Source organism: Dysidea avara, chromosome 7 (genome assembly GCF_963678975.1).
Source record: "Dysidea avara chromosome 7, odDysAvar1.4, whole genome shotgun sequence".
Taxonomy (NCBI): domain Eukaryota; kingdom Metazoa; phylum Porifera; class Demospongiae; order Dictyoceratida; family Dysideidae; genus Dysidea; species Dysidea avara.
In genome coordinates this window covers 10,005,063-10,026,664 of record NC_089278.1, presented here as the reverse complement: position 1 = coordinate 10,026,664, position 21,602 = coordinate 10,005,063, and the positions used below count along the sequence as shown (strand labels likewise).

At 40.4% G+C, this 21,602-nt stretch overlaps 3 protein-coding genes across 4 annotated transcripts; 2 read left to right on the top strand and 1 right to left on the bottom strand.

Annotated features, from left to right (window-relative positions):
• Positions 1–457: 457 nt before the first annotated feature.
• On the top strand, positions 458–1,405 carry LOC136260121 (uncharacterized). Its single transcript, XM_066053750.1, has one exon. The coding sequence runs from the start codon at positions 458–460 to the stop codon at positions 1,403–1,405; it is 948 nt and encodes a 315-aa protein (XP_065909822.1).
• A 1,358-nt stretch (positions 1,406–2,763) lies between these two features.
• Positions 2,764–16,301, bottom strand: LOC136262167 (uncharacterized). The gene is made up of 21 exons (XM_066056326.1): positions 15,990–16,301; positions 15,522–15,866; positions 15,425–15,462; positions 15,192–15,365; positions 14,040–14,174; positions 13,883–13,987; positions 13,579–13,827; positions 13,390–13,528; positions 12,152–13,337; positions 11,725–12,105; positions 11,068–11,671; positions 9,139–11,001; positions 8,966–9,082; positions 8,708–8,902; positions 8,530–8,651; positions 8,217–8,475; positions 7,983–8,169; positions 6,286–7,925; positions 4,799–6,238; positions 4,225–4,749; positions 2,764–3,160 (listed from the first exon to the last, which is right to left on the bottom strand). The coding sequence occupies exons 1-21, from the start codon at positions 16,160–16,162 to the stop codon at positions 2,883–2,885; spliced, it is 10,155 nt and encodes a 3,384-aa protein (XP_065912398.1). The 5' UTR covers positions 16,163–16,301; the 3' UTR covers positions 2,764–2,882.
• Positions 16,277–21,560, top strand: LOC136262175 (uncharacterized). Of its 2 annotated transcripts, none has more exons than XM_066056341.1 (27): positions 16,277–16,400; positions 16,631–16,684; positions 16,772–16,819; positions 16,868–17,007; positions 17,072–17,154; positions 17,206–17,347; positions 17,596–17,647; positions 17,699–17,813; positions 17,953–18,081; positions 18,135–18,205; positions 18,262–18,324; positions 18,393–18,447; positions 18,495–18,604; positions 18,655–18,777; positions 18,873–19,038; positions 19,087–19,138; positions 19,188–19,350; positions 19,402–19,461; positions 19,516–19,681; positions 19,739–19,846; positions 19,898–19,988; positions 20,056–20,654; positions 20,707–21,043; positions 21,096–21,156; positions 21,219–21,278; positions 21,339–21,381; positions 21,435–21,560. In XM_066056341.1, the coding sequence occupies exons 2-27, from the start codon at positions 16,632–16,634 to the stop codon at positions 21,468–21,470; spliced, it is 3,126 nt and encodes a 1,041-aa protein (XP_065912413.1). In that variant the 5' UTR covers positions 16,277–16,400; position 16,631; the 3' UTR covers positions 21,471–21,560. The 2 variants fall into 2 exon arrangements, with proteins under 2 accessions (XP_065912413.1, XP_065912412.1); XM_066056340.1 differs by having other exon boundaries at positions 19,182–19,350.
• The last annotated feature ends 42 nt before the right edge of the window (positions 21,561–21,602 follow it).

The window sequence follows — 21,602 nt, the reverse complement described above, 5'->3', positions numbered from 1 at the left end:
GATCGAAAGATTCTGAGTATGTGTAACGTACTCCGTGTGTGCTTATAAAAGAAATTGATAAAATAAACATCCCGACCACGAACAAGCTGGGTAGGTAGAGGGCGAGGTAGAGGTGTGTCGAAGAAATTTCTCTTACACTTTTAGTAGGTTTTCCATTGAACTATATCTAGCTGCATATATCCAAGTCACTTCAAAACGCGAAATAACACTTCTCAGTCATACTTTCGCTATAAAGATAAACCAGATAAACCCGCCAGTTCAGGCAGTTTGACGAGTAGTATACACTAATATCCGGATTACTAGTTAAACCAGGCTCGAAACCAGGCTTGAAACCAGGCTTTGGGAGCCTGTACAACCTGCTCCGATAGATCTACTGTATAAACAACCCAACACATTACCCTCCCATCAGTTCCATTGCTTTTCTCGAGCGGCTTTTCTTTTAAAGACCAACTGTCCCATGGCTCGGCAATTAATAAAACTTGTGACACGATATAACTATGAACCCAGGATTATCTCACGGAAGTTGTTGATGATCAAGCCGGCACGTTTCAGTCTAAATTCGGAGACTGCGAAGAATAACGTGTATCAAACCTCACTATACGGCGTAACAAATCAGGAAGCTGAAGGCAAGGCTAGAGTAGAGTTTGACGCTCTTGTTACCAAGTTACGCCAGCACAAGATAGAGACAAGTATATTTGAGGATACAGAGCACCCAAGGAAACCAGACGCTGTATTCCCCAATAACTGGATCAGTTTTCATGAAGATGGAAGGATCGGGCTGTTCCCCATGTACGCTAAAATCAGACGAGTGGAAAGAAGGAAGGACATTATCCAAGGGTTGGTCAATGAATATGGCTATAAAGTTGTAGACTACACAAACTATGAAAACGAGTCGAAATTTTTGGAGGGCACAGGGAGCATGGTGCTGGATAGGGACAACAGGATTGCTTATGCTTGCAAATCGGCCCGAACACATCCAGACGTACTAAATGCCTTCTGCAAGGAATTTGACTACAGACCAGTTTTGTTTGAAGCTGAATACTGCGGTGTTCCTATTTACCATACTAATGTGATGATGTCCATTACAAGGGAGTTCGCTATGATATGTGTGGATAGCATCACTGAAAACAAGAAAGAAGTATTGGATACTCTCAATGAAACAGGCAAACAAATTTTGCATCTCTCAGAGCACCAGACAGCCAACTTCTGTGGCAATTGTCTTGCAGTGAGCAACATTGAAGGTGATTTACATATGTGTATGTCATCAACAGCATTCAATGCTCTTACCGACCGTCAAAAGGAATTCATAGAGCACTACTACAAGATTGTACATTCCCCCATTCCTACCATAGAAACACTGGGTGGAGGTAGCGTCAGGTGTATGTTGGCTGAAGTATACTCGTAATTGACAAATGAACAATCTATAAAAAGTGAACACAAATAATGATTCGTTGTACAAAAACTGCCATTATTTATACTTTATTTTGATACCTCCTATGTACATTAATATGGTATTGGTATTTCTGGGACAAGTTCTATAGTAGGGATCAAGAGTTCATAATAAAAAAGTAGTGAGGGAGAGTGTCTAACTGCCAATGTTGCCCTCATTATGAACTCTTGTTGGGATAGTACAGGAAACAGCTTCTTGCAATTCTTTATTATATTGCCTCTTAGTATTACACTTTGTGTTATTAAAAAAGACAACTATGAACTATTAGCAGCAATACTTTGTGTTAAAAACTAAGAACTATTTATATACACCCAACACAATGGGTGTTTATGCACCCATAGAGGTCTACCACCAACAGCAAATACAACAGACTTTAGGTGTAACGAAATGGGATAATAGGGACTATATAAAGTTATTATGTGCAATGCCAAGTCTAGAAGGTGGATGGGACCAGCCTGAACCTTCAGTTAGCTACTCTGTGTGTCTTGTAATAATATATTATTTTAGACATATAATTATGAACATCAAATCCATTATAACCACTTAGCAATACTATTATGACTAATCACATAAAGAATGTAATTACTATACTATTGCACTTCCTGTTGATAACCTAGACAAGTAAACCACACAAAAACAATTGAGCCAGCCATGCACATATTTTAGATTATATAGCACAGTTACTTTTATGTGACTGCTTAATTTAGACTTGTTCAAAATAAATTATATCATGCACCCTGATTAATGATTTGCAGCTTTGATGTGTGATTTCTTTATCATTTGTGATGATCACATTACCAGTGAAATGTTCATCACAGTGAAGCCTCATTTAGTGGCCATTTTACAACAGCGGCCATGTCAAGTATGTAGGTCCCAAACATAGCTAAAGTGTATAGAGAGGTGGTCCAAGTAATGACGATTCTCTATAGATGAATCACTATTTTTTGGTATGGGAACAAGCACTTTTTAATTGCCACTTCCACAGAAACCAGCTCTGCGTAATAGTTTACCACATACATTAGCATTTGCTTAAAAAATACATTAGTTACCATTTGATAGGCAGTGACTTTGTGTATCTATTGATAGGTAACGTTGTCTGTACTTAAATGATAGGTAACAACAGACACTATCATTTGATCACTGAGAAAATTCCCTATTAGCATACCTGTTTCTCTATGGAAATTGTGAAGTTTTGAGATATATCGGTTGACTTACTAGACCAGCAGGATTTCTAGCCCCGACTTTAGTTAGTGACACTGGAAACACTAGGTGGAGGTAGTGTCAGGCGTATGTTGCTTGAAGTGTACTCATAATTGACAAACAATCTTTACAATAATATTAAAAATGGACACAAATTAATGACCATTGTACAAAACCACCATTATTTATATTTATTTTGATACCCCCTATGTACATTAATAATTATTATTGGTTATGGTATGCGTATTTCTGGGACAAATTCTGTAGTGGTCGTGTGTAAACCTGCGTAACTAACTGCAGTCAGGGTTAAAAAGTAGCTTTCTTCTGTGCTCAGTTTAGTATCAATGATCTGTAGATATGTGTCCATCGTCTCCAGCCAACGGATCACAGAACCACTACCCATCCTCTTGCCAAATGACACTTCATAATACAACGGTACAGCAGATGTGAACGTGCCTGCCCACTCAATCAGTAAAGTAGGGGGAGAAATAGTAACATTAGGACGAGTACCTACATAAATAAAATTAAAAAAACAACACACTTCTCCACACCTGGAAATCTCATGGAATATAATATTTTTATGTGAACCATCAAAGCATAGTGGTAACATATGATGCAATTAACTGTGATTTTTTATAATTAAATTTTTAAAAGCAGGTTTAAAACTTCCCCATCTAGGTATTAGCCCAAGTAAAAGATAACAGTTCTCTTTGGAATCACAAATTCATAATTATAGTGATTACCAGTAATTATTTGCTAAAGTCTCAGGATGTTCCACAGTCCCACCATTGCTTTAGAGTTAGAACAATGATGAACAATAACACTTTACACTCTCTGTATGCTTACGTATGTCCAGTGGGATAGTAAATAAACAGAGGCAACCAATTCTTTGTTATATATTTCCTCTATTAAACTTAGTGTAAAAGCAACCAACATGATCAGAACTTTACAGTGTTAAATGATAACACCTATTAGTAGTAATATACACAACAGTGCATTATAATTAGAATAGGTCTACCACAAACTGCATAACAACAGACTTTAGTGGTTATGTGTAGTAATGAAATTAGGGACTATGTTGTGACTTGGCTGTAAAGTTGTAGCAATCAAGGTACAAGATATGCTAGAAGCCTTGTTACTGTATGTGTGGGTGTGACTGTGGGTGTGTAATATAATATTTAGGTATCCAACCCACATAACCACATAACAAAAAGCGTTATGATTATCACAAGCAAAGAATGTAATTATTTCATCATGTACTTCCTGGAAAAACTTGACAAACTAGTCAAGTAAACCACACAATAGCAATCAAGCCAGCCATGTGTAATTCCTATCACAGTTAGTGCAATTTATGTCATTGTACAGACTTTGTTCTTATCAAGTATATACCCTGTTAATGACTTTGATGTGCGAGTTCTAGGAATTACTTTTATCATTTGAGATCACATTACTGGTGAAAATTTTATCAGCCTTATTTGGTGGCCACTTTAACTACCATGGGAACAAGTATACCAACATACAAACCACATTTGGACATTAACTGTAACTTAGAGGATAATTCCCTATTAGTGTACCTGTTTCTAATGGTATTTCCATGGAAATTGTGAAGTTTTCAGATATCGGTTGGCTTACTAAACCAGCAGGATTTTTAGCCCTGACTTCAACTTGATGTTCTTGATCAACAATAAGACTGACATTTGATAGTGACACTTGTAGATTTGCCCCAACATTAACCCAATCATTGACAGTACCATCAGACTCAAATATCCTGTACTCGTATTCCAGCTGGCTAGAGTTGGAGTCTCTAAATCCTGTCCAACTCAAAATCAGAGATGATGTAGGAAGATAATTGTCCATATTTCCATACACGGATCCTGTTGAGTCAGCTGAGCTATAGACCATCAATGTTGCTCTGGTGTGGTCAGGAGGTAGGCTTAGTGTTACTATACCATCAGAAGTAACAGTTGTATGTAACAGTCCAGGATTAGTACATGTCAATGAAATGAACACAGCACCGATTGGGACAAGGTCAGTGTTGTTGGCTGTGGTCCCCTCTACCATGGTGAAAGGTTGTAGATCATCAATACCATGGCTAGATCCTAATGACAGTCACAGATGTAATCTACACAACTTACAAGGTACACTTACCAATTGCCCATAGGCAATAGCTGATTTCACTTTCATCATCGACAAAGTCACTCCAGTCAACAGATAAGGCACCAGCTAGCTGGTAATGCAGTTCTAAATCACTTTGTGTATTCTTCAAAGAGCCATCAAGCACTGGTGGTGTTAGGTCAACTATGTACTCTCCAGACTGCACCAGTGTCTCTAACCCAGCATGATTCCATGCCAGTACACTAATGAACAAGCTCATGTTGTGACGCAAGTGTAGCACAGGACTGACTGCCCATGATTGACTACCAGTGGATGTGTACCTCATCAATTGGTCACCACCTGGAGTGGTACCAATAGCCCACAGGTACTCAGCTATCCCACTGTCGTAATCCTCAATATACCAGTTACAATATAGTCTCATTGTACTACTGGATAGGTACCTAGAAGTACCAATATTGATGGCTTCTGGCAAGTTGATGATGGGAGAAGCAGCCACTACAGAACTGCTGTTCATACAATACGTCACTTCTACATTGTCAATTGCAAACCCAAGACTGTCACCACTAGTGCTAATGGTGATTAGTGATGTGTTTGACATGGCTGTAAACATGTAAGATATTCTAGTCCATGTGGTAACCATAGGAAGAATATCAAATCTCCTGTCTAGCCCAGGAGCAGTTATTGTGCCGGACAAGAGATCACCATTGTTGTTCCACCTGTGTACATAGAATGCGATCAAGTACTCTACATTAGGTGTAGTGCTCATGGTTTGGGAAATAGATCCAACCATGAAAAGACTGAAATGTCCGCTGACTGCTAACAGATTGTTCACAGATAACACCTGAATTTCTTTAAGAGAACTTTGCCAACTGTTCAAAGCAATATCATTTGTAATTAAGTTTCCATGGATATTACTTATTTCAGGCCCGTCAAAGGAAGGATTTAACAACAAGTTATTGGATTGTTGAGTACAGTTAACACCAGTAGGCCTGGTACTATCAATGATCAAACCATTAGAAATCACTGGCTGAGTAGAAGTGATACCAACTTGATTCACTGCAACTACATAAGCATGATATAATGATCCCTCAGTAAGTGATAGACCGGTAATGTTGTGTTTCAGATTTAGTCCAACATTGATAAAGGTAGCTGGAAGATTACTTGGTTCACCAACTGCTATTTCATAATGATCAATGGTCGATTCTGTGTCCACAAATCCATACCATCTGACAAGGTAATTCTCACCGCTGGACTGGGCTACTTTGTCTGTGTACAAGTAACCATCTAGCACAATACCGGCAATAGGGGTAGTAGTATCTACTACAAATCCATCTGATATGGACACTTCCCTCATTCCCATTGGGTTGTGAGCAATTATAGTTGAATAGTACAATCGATTCTGTTGTAAACTGAGCCCAGTCACTGTCATTTCTGTGTCACTATCCAACGAGATGAAGTCATGAATGTTGTATCCTATAGGTAAAGTACAGTACATAAATGTACTTTTTTACGTTACTTACCAGCAGGGGTATCTCCAATTGCCATAATGTATTGGACAGCATCTGCATAGAACACCCCAAACCAGTAGAGATCAATGGCTGATGCTGAATTGATGTAGTCCACATCAGCTGTTGATCCTAATGTACGCACTTCTCTGGTCCTAAATCCCCTCACAATTTGTGGCCCAACTGGGTCCACCGTAACCCCAGCTGAACTAAACACTGCACTATACGTGCTGTTGTACCAAACACGTACATGGAAAACATATTTTTGTCCAGTATTGAGAGGATACTCTGGGGATACAGTAAAGATTGCTGACCGACTTGTTCCAGGGTTGAACCAAATTTGTTCACTTGTGACGTCCAACAGACCAGTGCCAGGTGGAGACCCTTCAGTACCCACACTCCATTCAAACCACTGTGCTGTACTTGGTGAAGCCACTTCCCATCTTGCGGCTAACTTATTAGAGGATGCAGTAAATAGGCTACCATCATCAGTGGTATGGAGCATCTGAGGTGTTACGTCCACCACATTAACATGCATATCTGGTGGTAGATCATTAATGTTGGTTGGTTGACAAGTAGGCATTTCATCACACAAGTCCCCACGAGCAGCACATGTACAGTGACCCTCGCAGCTGTCAATACTACAGGTAGACGTCCTCCGCAATTCCAAAGTACCATCCAGGCTACTGATAGAGGTGAGTGTAAAGCTACCTTGAACCACTCGGCTGTTTAGACCAACTCCATTTTCAACCCACAGTGAAATATAAATGATTTCATTCAAATTTAGTTGTCTAGAAAGAGTTACATTTGTCAAGTAAGTTCCTTGGGAATTAATCTGGTCTACTACAAGTATTTTAAAGCCATCAGTTAGATCTGCAGAAGAGTATGAAGTTCCAACAGAACAGTAGTAGTGTGCAATGCCAGAATGTGGATCAGAAAACCCAGAAAAATACAATCCCAATCTGGAATTCTCTGCTATAGGATTATTCCTCCAAGTCATGGTCTCAACACGTCCCACAATTTGCTCAACTGAAGAAGTGCGCACAGCGAAGTAACCATCATTAGGAGGTGTAGAGTCAACCAGGTAACTCGGTGTAGTAGCTCTTGAACACAGTCCAGCAGCATTGCATGCCTCTATTTCAGCGTAGTAAGACTGTCCATCTGATAAATGGATATGAGTAAAAGTAGCATAGTTACCAATATACGATAAAAACAGTGGGGTTGGTAGAGACATCTGTCTATCAGAATATACAGCCCATGAATAGTGATTGATTGTATTAGAGTGGTCAGTAAAGTTTGATACAAGTCTTAACAGAGAACGGTCATATTGTGTACCGCTCAACAGTGACCCTGCCCAGGAGACATCAATGTAAGGGTCATTTACTATCAAAGGAGCTTCAGTAAGGATGGTAACTCCATCTGACACAGCTGCTACATTTAGACCTGCACCGTTGAAAGCAACTACAGTAGTGAAGACGGTGGTATCAGGAGCCAGCGGGATGGCAAGTCTGATGGTTGCTGATGTCTGTGAGGAGTCTACAATGAACGGTGGAATAACATCATCAGAATTAGGCACTGATCCTGAATAAACTTGATAATAGGCAATCCCTGAATGAGTATCATGAAAATCTGTCCAGTGAGCTGTCACATGGTACCTTAATCAATAAACAACAGCACTAGTAATTCATGCATGGTATTTTCAAACAACTTACTTCGAGGATTGGAACTGTATGTCTGTACCATCTAAACCATCTAGTACTACCCCAGGAATGGGAGGGGAGCCATCCACCACAGCTCCATTGGAGCTAGCTATAGTACACAACCCTGCCAAGTTGCAAGCCCTCACAGTAGTATAGTACTTCTGTCCATCCATCAGTGAAAGGCCTTCCCTGGTTGACTCTATACAAAGCAAATAATGTTGTAGGTAGAAGAAGATTGTACTGTACCTGTCAGTAAGCCAACTGAAACAAAACCCTGAACATCAGTACATCCAGTACAACTGCCAATTGCCCACTCATATTCCAATATGTCAGAATGAGGGTCATTAAATCCAACCCAGTGAGCACTGAAGGAAGTTCTCTCCTCCAAGTAGTCACTGTCTTCTCCGTAGGCACCATCAAGAACCTGTTCCATCAAGGGGGAAGTGGTGTCCATAACGTAACCAAATGAACTCTTCACTTGTGACAATCCTGCTCTATTGATAGCCTATAGGTGTATCAGTGCAAGTGCGAGATGTATTTTGAATAAACTGTGACTGACCAAAATGGAGGCAAAGATCATTTGCCCATCACTGACATCCAACATTTCTGCAGTAGATAAGGAGTGAGTGTCATTACTAACTTGCTGCCAAGCTATGATGTCACCCCAGCCTGGTTGAGAACCTAGTACATTACAAGAACAACCTGACTGCTGTATTAGAATAATTAATATTACATACCTATCGCCCATTCTATACTCACCAGACCACTTTCAGGATCTACTATAGGGTCCCAACTGACTCGAACGTTATAAAGTGATGTGAGGGAATGGTCAAACATTTCACCAATCCATAATCTGTTAATGATGGGAGGACTAGTGTCCACAATGACTGGCATACTTGTAGCTTGAGCCGTAGAACCCACAAAATCATAAGCTGTATAAAGACAATTTGTATATATACAGTAACATTATTGACTATACAAATAATTGACAATACCTTTAACTGTTGCATAATACTCGAGGCCAGAAGTCAGCATAAGATCTGATAGCACGGCCTGATTTGTGACACCAACTTCAGTGAAATCCACAACGTCATTTCCCCATGGAACAGTGCCTACAAACAAATCATCATAACAATACAGTACTACTACTACAAACAAGAAAATGTACCCAGAGCATATTCATAGTGAGTAATGGCTCTGACATGGTATGTGGTTTCTACATCAGCAAAATCATCCCATTTCAATACCAATTCTGAATTAGATGCCTGAAATCCTCCAACATTCATACAAGCCACATCCTGTGGTGGACTGCCACCATACTCATCATTGGCACTGCCCAACTCTACATCGTCATTGTACTCTGGTACAACAATTTGCACACATCCAGCAGTGGGTGGGGCTAGGTCAACAGTGACTCCATCAGTGCATGCTGTCAAGAGTGTCGAAACTGAATCAGTGTTAGGAATAATAATGTTATCAATGGTAGCTTGAACACAAATGTAATATGTGTGGCCATGAGTCAAGTTGAGTCCATCGACAGCAACAAAGTTAGCAATTGTACTACCACAAGCGATGCTGTCTAAAGAATCACACTCTTCAAAACTGCTGTTCTCTGAAACAGACCACGAGTAAACTTGATATCTTAGTTGAGGCCAGAAAGCATAGAGTATAGTACTAGAGCCAACATAGTCAATATCTTGTAGATCAACTGCATAGTGCTCCAGCTCAGACCAGTCAGTGGTACTAATCATGCTAACATCACTCTCTTGTACATCATAAACAACAGTTGGTTCAAACAAAACTTGGTCTTGTTCTATTTCCTCTCCATTCACTAACCATCTAACACTAGTTGATGTGATCGCCTGCAAGCCTGCCACATTGACACCTCTGAGGGTAAATACTATTCTTTGTGCTGGACTATAGCTGATGTAACCATCAAGAACATATTGTAATGTAGTGACGTCACTAGCTACTCTCTGCCATGGAAGTAACAGATTAGTTCCCGCCATTTCTTCACTGGTGCTCCATTCATAATACGCTAGTCTTGGATCTTCAAATGGCTCCCAAGAAGCTTGCACTACACCTGTGGCAGGATTGTATGTTGATGAGATGGAGCTGGATACTGGAGCTGTAGCAACATAAAACCCACTGGAATATACTGGAGCTAAACAATCAGATAAATGACAGGCCTGTACAGCTGAGATGTATAACTGGTTAGTCATCAGTGAAAGTCCAGCAGTAGTCGCTTGTCCATTGTCTCCAACATTTTCATAATCCTTCACAATAACTAGTTCATCTCTGTTACCATTATTGGCGGCCATTACAGCCCACATGTAGTGAGATACAAACGGTGTAACAGTGGTTGGGAAAAACCATCTTGCTGCAGCATGTGTGTGAGAAGCTTGATACACCACACCAGAACTGTCACTGCTGTAGCCATCCAGTACTCTGGCTAGTCTCTGAACATCCTGTACACTAGTCTGCAATACCATCACTCCATCTGAAGATGCTCTTGTAGATCCCAAGCTGTTTCTGGCCACCACAGTGACATAGTACATTTTGTAGTTACCAAGTGAAATGTTGACAAAGCTGTGCATGCCTTGGTCCATGGGAGTGGTAAAATTCACAATATTTTCCAGCCCTGGCATGGAACCTAAGCCAACAGTATAGCTCGCACCATCAACACAACAGTCCCAGTGAGCACTAATGGTGTCTATTGTGACTACTGCATCAATGTCTTCCATTTGTAGACTACGACCAGATGAGATATCAAACATCCTTGATAGATCAACATCAAATACAAAGTCAATGATTGGAGCATGAGATACATGAGTGTAAAGCTCCGAGGATGCCATAGATGACAGTCCAGCTGCATTAGTGACTATTATAGGAAAATAATATGTGTGATCATCCAGTAAGTGTAGTGAGGTAGTGTCAATGATAATACAGTAATAGTTACTAGGACAATCAGCCATATCTGTGACATCTATTGAAGTGAACTCCTGTATCTCAGTTCCATATGGTGTCCGACCTGTAATGATAAAGTACATTTAGGTAAACGAACGCACATACATGCCTGCACAACACAAACACTCACCAATGGCATACTCATAATCAGTAAGAGGTCCTACTTGCTCGGTATCTATTATCAAATCAATTGGCCAAGACACTGTGATGATATTGTTGTCCCTGTCAACACTCACAGTACCATTTACAACAGGTGGGCGTGTATCAAGCACAATAGGCCCAAACACTGCTGTAGTTGTCAGCAAGGCATGATCCTCTGCAGTAACGACAACATAAAACTGTTGTCCAGATGTTAAGTTACTGCTGTGCAATGAGATGAAGGGTTGTCTTGTAGTGGTATGAAATGGGATCAAGTCTGGTGTAGCAGCTAACATATCTGAGCTTGCAATGCCAACTGAATAATCATATACACCGAAATTATCACTGGCAGACCAGCTGATGTTGAGGGAATATTCTGCAACAATGTAGCTTATTTCTGCAGCTGGGTCAAACTGTTTGCCAGCAATGACAAGACTGTTAGTATTAATATCAGGTGGAGTGTTGTCAATGATAACACCATCAGAACATACTGAGACTGAGTGACGAAGAGCTGTATTAAATGCAGCAACAGTTACATAATATGTTCCCTCCCCAGGAGCAGTCCACATAGCAGTGGTGCTGTTAGTGGTGGTAACCTACACAAAATAAAGTACACAGCTGTCACATACAGTGTAGTGTGGATGCTTACATTTTGATATGCTGGGATAGTAAACATAGTGTCATCAGCACAGCTTGCATCAAAAATATACTGATAGAACATAACACTGCTCTCTCTGTCAAAGAAACCAGTCCACCATGCTATCACTGTGTGTTCTTGTTGGTAGTCAACATCTGTTGTACTCCCATCAAACACAAACCCTCGTAAAGGAGGTGTAGTGTCTATGGTGATTTGTTGTGTCAGCTCAGCCTGCAGGTAGGCCCAGTTTGTAACAACAACAGTGATGAAATAATCTGTATCATGTGATACAGTTAGGGGGATCAAGTCAGTCGATAAGGGGGAGACACGATGCCTCAGTGAGTAGCAGTGGTCAAGGGAGTTACACAAGCAATTTCCTGGAGCACAAGTATCCTGTATAATTATATTTTATTGTTAGTCACTACATTTGAAAACTCACTGTTGTGAAGTTGAGAAGTGGTGCTCTTCCTGAGCCTATGTCATCACCTCCATACCATGTTCCAATTCTCCATTCCAAAGACCATAATCCACTGTGTTCATCCCAGGCTTCAAAACTGATTACCATTGTGGTCAGGTCAGCACTGCCGTGTAATAATAAACCTGTTTCTCCATTGTACTCCAGCCACAGGTCTCTGATCATTGGAGGAGAGGAGTCAAAGTGTACCACTAGTGAGTCATATATTTCCTGATCTTTAAAGTCAACTGCCTTGAACCAGATCCTGGCACTGTCCCCATCAGATGCTGCAATGTCAAAGCTAACAGACTCTAGTGTAATATCACTGATTTGATTGGTGAAATTCACGGGCACTTCCAGACTTGTGTTTGCCAGTCCTCCTTCATGATCAATGACAATTTCATATTCCAGTGATAACACTCCCAGTGCATTGTTAGTACCACTCCTGGGGTACTGGCCATCATTTAGGGGGTGATCATAGGCCGAGTCAATGGCAGCACTAGCGAAGTCTGCTACAGGGGCCAGCCAGTTGCTTGTCTGCAAATTAGTGTTGTAGAAATGACCCTGGCCTGTGACAGTAACAAGTGGCACACTGGAATTTTGCCAGATGTAACCAGTCTGAGGAATAGCTGATGTGGCTCTGAGTGGGGTATTGGTGTTGACAGTCAAACGAGAGGTTGCATCAAACAATAGCAACCTCCTAGCATACTGTAAGTTGCCTGCACCATCAGACACTTGTATAACAAATGAATACGGCCCATCATGTGGCAACAAAACTGTAGTAGAATAGCTCTCTAGTCCAGAGTTTTGATGAAGTGATGTATTAATCTTGGGCATAATTCGCTCTCTTAGTTCACCATCCATCTCTTCCAACAGGTATACATCAAGCATGTAGGTTGCCACTCCTGCAGGAGAATCTTCCCAGCCACCCCACACAACCGTAGTCAAATTTGATATTGTCAACTCATCTCCAATGTACAGTAGTGGCTGGGTGCAACTAGGACCTGGTACAGGTTGGAACACACAATGAAAAGGTGGCATAAGGTCCAACTGATAGTGACTGCTACCCATCACAGCACTGCCATTGTAGTAGTACTTTGTAGTCATGTACGTGTCTCTGTTCAGTATGTCCAGAAAACCTCCATTTTGTGAATACACCACCAGCTCAAACCTGCTCATCAAACAATAGAAAAGTTTAATGTGTACAAGGGATATTAACTAACCTGTCTCCATGCAAAAATGTATGCGATGACAGATTGTTGTCCATCACATTGCAAGTTAATGGTCCTTCTTGTGGTAAATCAGAAGTGACCACAATATTGTTACACTCATGTGTGCTGCTTGAAACAACAAAATTTGGATCTGTGCAAATATTACAGGTTTACTACTAGACATATAAGGAGATGACTTACTGGCTGCTCTATACAGATTGGCCTCCACATACAGGTGAGCTAAACCAACACTAAATCCAGTCACATAAGCTGGTCGCCGTGGTGCAGGGTTGGGCTGTAGATAAACAGCCTCCCAGGTAGCAGCTACTTGGGTAGGCAAAAAACTGATGAACTCCAAATCAGATACATTGAGACACATGACAGAGGCAAACTGTCCAGAGGCACCATTGATGGTAGCCTGACAGCTCATCACAGTCGGGACATCAGTGACTGATTGAGAGATGGAATATGTGAATTCTCTGATAGACAAAAAGGTGCTACTTACTGTCAAGGCAGTCTTCTCCTTCAAATCCTTGAGAACAGTTACATGAGTTTGTCCCATTCAGGCAATCACCAGGATAACAAAATGGCATTAACCATGAACACAATGCTGTAGGATATATGGTAAAAATGATAATGTAACCATGTTTGTAGAACCATACGTTGGCATTCTGACACAACATTCACGTATCCTGACTCTCCATATCCTGTACCATTTTCAGATTGACATCTAAAACACTCATGGTCAAATTCATCAGTACATCTGATGTCTTCACAGTTGGCAATATCAGTGCACTCTATATAGTAAGAGTGGTAAGAATGATAAGTGGGGGATGTATAAGTCTCTTTGAGTATGTGTAGTACATGTCGGTATATGTAAGAGAATGTATAACATGTATGAACGCATCCAGTATGTGAGTGTAGTGTACATGCTTTTGCATGTAGATACGAGTGTGCATGCAATGCATATATATATATAAAATAGGGCGTTACTATTCAGTGTATTGGACTACTGGACTGGAACACTGGACTGACATATTTTTGATTTTTGCACATTCTATGGTTGGATTTACGTAGTCTTGCTAGTGAACACCCTTAGGGCACCTGCAGCCCACTTCTAAACGCTGAAGGCGAACAGTGGAATATGTGAAAATCGTCTCTTAATAATTTCGCTACTGTTCGTACCACTATATAACACTTATTCCTTACCCTGGTGTGTAGTGACAGCATTAGTTAACCAGCAATCAACTAGCTAGTAGACAATATCCTTCGAGTTACAGTATATCCTTACAGCAAGCTTAAGGAGCAAGCAAGCTAGTATTGCTGCCAGATTTTTGTTTCAGTGCAGGCCAGGCTTATCAGTGCTTATCAATTATTAAAGATTATAAACACCCATACTGAAAAACCTCTAATTGGTAAGCCCCTGCACTGAACTAAAGGCAAACATAGAGATCTGGCCATGCTGGCGAGACTAGCTTGCTCCTCAAGCTTGCTGTAAGGATATAACTCGAAGGATACTGTCTACTGGCTAGTTGATTGCTGGTTAACTATTGCCGCCACATTCAATTACTACACACCAGGGTAAGGAATAAGTGTTGTATAGTGGCATGAACAGTAGCGAAATTATTAAGAGACAGTTTTTGCATATTTCACTGTTCATCTTCAGCGTTTAGAAGTGGGCTGCAGGTGCCCTAAGGCTGTTTACTACCAAGACTCCGTAAATCCAACCATAGAATGTGCAAAAACCAAAAATATGTCAGTCCAGTAGTCCAGTCCACTGAATAGTAACACCCATATATAATACATCCACTCACCTGTGCACACAGGAAGTGTTCCATTCCACAGTCCCGTGTCAAGACAAGTCAAGTTATTGTCCCCACTTGACTGGTAATATCCATTATTACAGGTGTACTGAACCGTATCAGTAAACAAGAAGTCAGCCCCTTGTCGATCGGAGTTGTCAGGCAATCCAGGATCTCCACAGTCCACTGAGACAAAAAATGAAAATTCAAACACAACATAACAAACTAAATAACAATGGCATCACCTTGAATATCACAATAATGGTATCTCCATCGTCGATCACTGACAGTATTGTAAAATATAAGATAAGACATTGATAAGGAATTACTGCCATGACTTACTTTACTACTGGATCAAAGAATGTTTCAAGACCAGTGATAACACTGAGTTCTGGGGTTGTCCAATTTAAGAGTTCTCCAACAACGTTCTCCCAGGTCAGGGATTGCACACAATTAATTAAGGCAGTTCGTGGTCGAGTACAACAGTAAGGTCTCCATCTTCGGTCACTCGTGGCCGCATCAAACGTGCTCTGGAATCCACCGATGTAGGCATTTCCTGGGCAGTCGTAGGTGACCTCTTGCGTTGGTTCAATAATGGTCGCCTCAAGGTTGCAGGAGGTTAGCACACCCGCCACACCTCCGCCAGAGCCACACAAAAACTCCCATCGTCTGTCACCAAATCCACGACTATGAGAGAAAGTGAAAAGGTATACGGAGATAATGAATAAAAATACGGAAATTATATTTGAGCAGAAGGAGGCGGGGCTTTTGTTTCTAAATGTCGTGCAACTAATAATGACATAAGCTCACCTGTGCTCGCTAGCCACTCCAATGATGGCTTCATTTCCAGGACATGCAAAGTCAACATCTTCTCTTAGATTGTTCACAAATCCAGTCCATTGGCTTTGAACTGGCGATATCGCCAAGGTTACACAAACAAGTAAACAAACTCGCCTTAGCAAAACTATGCTGTTCGAATGCATTGCTTTACAATAATTCTGGTATTATGATCCACGCATCCACTTTTGTTCTGCTCTACAAGTTTTTAGCTAATTTGATGATGGAGAAGCCAGACAAACTCCTAGCGGGAGATTCAACTTTAGGACAAGCACAAATGTAAATAATTTTGAACGGCAATCGGTTGAAAAAAAACTTACGAGCAGGTTCGATGAGTTTAAAAAACTATCCGTGCTGTTGTGGGCACCCAAGGCTGATTTAAAAGTACGTAAGCAGTACGGTGATTTAATAAACATAAATAGCAGTCAGAAATAATTATTCTAGCATAGCGAGCGACCTTTAGCGTCCTACACTTGTTAATTCACTTACTCGCTTGAATTTTGTTGCTAAACTACGCCAGTAAAACAGTACTACATATTTTCACCGTTTAAATCGCTTACAATTGAACATATCGTAGAACTTTTGTTGTTTATGTTCTAATTATGTATCACTAGGATGGGCGGTGACGATTGGGACCCGAACGAAGAATACGTCACCAGATGTATTTGGTACGTTAAAGCAAATGTTGAGGGAGGCTATACAGCGTGAGAGAAAAGTGTTTTGGGAAGTATTGTTTCTCCCCTTGTACGTTTTAGTGGCTTCACGCACGATGATGGTTATATGATTTGCTGTGATGGGTGTAGGTAAGCATAACATTGTCATCAAGGTTATTTCTAGTCCCTCTCATCTAGCGTCTGGCAGCACATTGAATGCATGCAGGTGGACCCTAATAATGTCCCAGATAAGTACATGTGTGAGCACTGTGAGCCCCGGCCAACTGACAAGAAGAGAGCTAGGCTAATGCAAATGAAGAAGAGAGAGGACATATCAGGTACTGTAACACTAGTTATATACAAATGAAATAATTGTGACTCATTCTGGTGTTATTGTTACAGAGCTGGAAGAGGAGGATGATGTTTCTTCTGATGAACTCCACAGGGTGTCTCGTAGGAAGAAACGGAAAGTTGCATCATCCAAGGTTTCACCATGTGTTGTTATTAAGAACAGGGTGTATACACCTTTATAACAGCAACAACCAATGGTGGTGGAAGGTAAACCACAGCCTGCTAACAAACGAACCAAGGAGGATAGTAAGGAACCTGAGAAGAAAAAGATCAGGAAACGTTCTGTCAGAACAGCAACTGCTTTGAAAGCTCAACCTACCACCACAAGTGAGTAGAGTTTGGTCTATGGTGAAAACAAAATAATAATCATTGAAAATAGAACACGTAGAATTTTTAATGTGTTTTTAAAGAAATAACTAGCAGTATTCATATTAATTACAAGAGTTTATGCAAGTACTCTTTGGTAAGTTATGGGTATCATAATATTTGTGTTGGCTGGTTGTCATTATAGAACTAAACATTCCATTGTTCTTGTGGTTTTAGTTTACTGATAAATATATACTTACAACTTGTAGATATACAGCTGGAAGATACCTTTATGCAGGACTTATGGGATATTTCTTTAAGGTTTGTGTACACATTTGCAAGTTACATGTGGAAATGTGTCTCTGTTTACAGTCCATGGTCTGATAAGTATGAGAACATCCATCAGAGTCGTTATACAGAACAAGTGAAGGCTATTATAGCTCTCAAATCACAGCAGATAAAATCTGAGGCTATTAGCTACTCTAAGGTTAGTAATACAAGTCCTTGTGCAAACAAAGGTTGTTATCTTGTGGTTGAGCTAATTGGTGGTCAAATATTACCACCACTTTGTGTCTATCACTGATGGATAGATGTAGTAGTTGACACTTTATTGGTGTTAATTGTAGGAAGAGTACAGCAGTATTGAGGCTAAGAGACCACTGGCAAAGTTTGCTGTGTCTGAAGTACGTAAACGAAGAAGGGGTATAGTAACTCACACCTCCTTGTCTATGTATGAGTTAGTCATGGAGTATAAGGTATGTGTCTAGTTTAGCTAGCAACTCTTGTATGTTGTAATGATTTCTTGTAGGGAAAATTTACTCTGAGAAATGTGGTTACGGCTGAATTGGGCATCACTGGCAAGTTTCTTTGGAAAAGCAGGTACATAATACTCTGATTGTGCATATAAATTTGTTGTAATGTTTGTTGTTGTCTAGGCCTTGCCCTTACGTCTACTGCTATGAGAAGATTCCTGGTATTGATTTGTGCATTGATGCCAGGTATAGACTGCACTACATTATATTTGTGTATATTGTTTTTTTTTTGTTTTTTTTTATTATTATTATAGGCAGTATGGAAATTTGGCTAGATTTATGAGGCGTTCTTGTACACCAAATTCTGAGGTATATAATGTAGTCATATTTCATCATTATACACCAGACATATTTAGTTGAAGCACATTTTGATCAACAATGAGCTCAAGATTGGTGTGTTTGCATCAACCTCAATCAAGGCTGGATCAGAGATCACTTTGCCGTTTGACTTTCCATATGAACAATGGTAAATGTGACATCAAGGCATGACTAAATGTATCACCAAGTGTATTGTAGTGATTACCCAGTGGACTGTGCTTGTAACCAGGGAATGTCTTGTCAAGTAATGAGAGCTAATTTTACCATCGTCAATAGGATGCAGTTGGGACGATTTCTTCCAGTTAACGATGAGAACCACCCGTATGTTATTTTGCATACACACACAATGTACAATGTATGCATACATATACACGGACATATGTGTACGTGGAGTGAATATAATCTTGAATTGTTAGTTATGAAGATGACAATTGGAGTAGAAGCAGTACTCGATCCAGTGAGGGTCTGCAACAATCTTCATCTTCACAACTGCTACAACAGCGTCACTGGAGGAACAGAGACTCCTCTCACAGCCAGTCACCTCCTACTACCACCAGCTCATTGTCCACTCTGCTTCCAGAGGTCAGCCCCACCCATCACTCATCCTGCATACTATCACATCACTCACAGAGTGACTCTGTTGATTCAGATGATGACAGTGTATTAATGGATCATGATACATGTTAGCAATAATAGCTAGTTTGTCATGAGTAATGTATGTGTAGTATCAGGGTCTGTTTCCTCTTTGAAGAAACATAAGCAGCATTTGTGCCATGAGGGACGCAGGAAGGAACTGACATCAAAAATGTTAGATGGTGTAGAGTATCGACGAGGCCAACAATATAACATCTCTCCATTACACTCTTCCCAATTGAAAATTGATTCTAAAAAGAGGTAAAGTGTCCTTGGTTAATATTAGAATACTATATGTACCCTATAATGTAGGTTTTCTGGTCCTCAAACAGCAGGACATAAAGTCCGATTACTGCCTGTGACCAACAAATAGTAAGACAACACTGAGTCAAGTTGTGATCAATGCTGTACTATACTGATCCACAGTCATCATCAAGATAGTGACGGTGATCTGATATTGTCTCCACCTCTACTAGCTCCAGTTCCTGATCATGTCCTACCATCTCCACCCCCAGTTGAAATGGGATTCAAGGTTACTCCCTATCTGCATCCCAAGTTCCTAATCGCCAAATTTCCACTTCCCAGAAAGAAGGTAAACAATGGAGATGTAAGAAATGTTGAACTGTTCTTTCTCTGTTGCCATGAATAGGTTCTTCTTAAGAAGTGGAAAGATGAAGAAATTAATGAAAAGGACCACATTTTAAATGGCTCTATTCATAAATCCTCAGGCTGTGAACTTAAGGGACCATTGAAGAAGGCATGTAGTTGTTAACTAATGCATTGCTGTGTTTAAAAGTTGTTTATGCAGAGATGGCTGAAACTGTACAACCACACTGGAGGTTCTAATGGATTATCAGAGATTATTGTTAATAGTAAAAAAGAGAACCATCCCCTTTCATGTATGTCTGGCTTGCAGCAGCTTTAACCATGTAGTGATTCACTGTTTTGTTTTGTTCTGTTTCCTAGTACCCTGTAAGAAACAAGCCTTGCTCAAATGGAAACTAACTAGTCCTGAACAGGACACAAAACAAGCTGTAAATGAAATCAATTTATCAACTGTTGTGTTAAGTGATGGTGAATCCTGTAAAGACAACCTACCAGGTGAATCTATGGATGTATCATCAGAAGATAAAAAAGAAGGACCTGCTTCTGATGTAACTGTTAGCAGCAATGATCATATACTGATAGAAGAAGAGATTGGGAAAGAACCAGAACATGCTGAAGATAGAAATCCAACTATAGATGATAATCCTAATGGAGAAAGTGAACCTATTTCTGAACCAACTGTTACCGATGCAGCTGACACTGGTCTGGTTGATTCAGAGAAACCTGTTTCAGAGAAGACAACTACTGATCAGGATGATGTACAGGTGGCAGCAATTTCATCTCCAAAATCACCAGACCCTTTAGTTGTACCATGTGACTATAACACTTCCCATGATATTGACCCACGTGATGTTGGCGATATCAGCAGTGAGAAAGTTACAGATCAACAACAACAGCCTGGTGATGCAAAGACAAGTAGTGGAACTGATACTCCATCTCAACAGGGAAAGCGGAAAAAGGCAAGTCACTTAGCCACATCTTTATTATGGTGTTAATGGTAATGATATCCAGGTATCCTTGCTGGAGTACAGGAATAGAGCACGCAAGTCAACTGACCAACAGAAGTCAACCGATACACCACACTCATCTGGACACAGTTCACCGGTATCTCCAAATGCTCCTCTACTTCTTCTTTCTAATGCACTAACATCTCTCGTCTCACAAATGCCTGCATCATCTCTCCAATCCACACTGCTTGGTATTGGGGGCTCGCTGTCAGACAATGCCATTTCATCATTTCCTGAAGAAACTGTCAGGGAAAATCTAACACCACTACCTCAATTTGAAGCAATAAGCCCTGGGGACAGTGACAACAATTGGGACACCACTCCAGTACATTCTCAAGATGGTAAGCAAGTATAATAATGACACCAGTAACTTAATATTTTACTGTGTTACAGAGGACTCTCTTGGAGCCTTACCTGGTGGCTTAGCATTAAGTTCGCTAATGTTGGGAGGAAGGTATATCAAACAACCGTTGTCTAAACCTATGTCTTATGTCTTACTGTTTCATTTTTATCTAGTACAAACCTCTCTCCCTATTCCCCATTGCCATCACAGTTTCACTTACATGCGCAGCAATGGTGAGTGTAGTCATGTTACATCATTGTAGTTTATGATAGATGGATGGATTCTGTTTACAGGACAATGGATGATGATAAATCACACCACACTCCATCCATTGAGGTACATATCTGATAATCAAATACAATTTAATTTTTAGATGTCTCCCCTATTAGGAACAGCAGAAGACAACATCGAGACAGAATCATTAAATTTATGCATTTATGTTCACACAATGTTTAAGATTACAAACAGTGGACATGATGTTTATATGTGGTGATGATATATTTTGGGTTTGGTCAGTGATGTGGTCGCATCGTTACTGTGGTCCGGAAAGTGTCTTC

What these genes read in the sequence shown, in the direction of transcription:
- LOC136260121 (XM_066053750.1), top strand. Translation starts at nt 458, where the DNA reads ATGGCTCGGCAATTAATAAAACTTGTGACACGATATAACTATGAACCC.
- LOC136262167 (XM_066056326.1), bottom strand. Translation starts at nt 16,162, where the DNA reads ATGCATTCGAACAGCATAGTTTTGCTAAGGCGAGTTTGTTTACTTGTT. An exon ending in AACACTTCCTGTGTGCACAG is followed by an intron (nt 14,175 to 15,191) that starts GTGAGTGGATGT and finishes CTTACTATATAG; the next exon opens with AGTGCACTGATATTGCCAAC. An exon ending in AGGAGAAGACTGCCTTGACA is followed by an intron (nt 13,828 to 13,882) that starts GTAAGTAGCACC and finishes TCTCTCAATCAG; the next exon opens with TCACTGATGTCCCGACTGTG.
- LOC136262175 (XM_066056340.1), top strand. Translation starts at nt 16,632, where the DNA reads ATGGGCGGTGACGATTGGGACCCGAACGAAGAATACGTCACCAGATGT. An exon ending in AGGCTATTAGCTACTCTAAG is followed by an intron (nt 17,814 to 17,952) that starts GTTAGTAATACA and finishes TGTTAATTGTAG; the next exon opens with GAAGAGTACAGCAGTATTGA. An exon ending in TTAAGGGACCATTGAAGAAG is followed by an intron (nt 19,847 to 19,897) that starts GCATGTAGTTGT and finishes TTGTTTATGCAG; the next exon opens with AGATGGCTGAAACTGTACAA.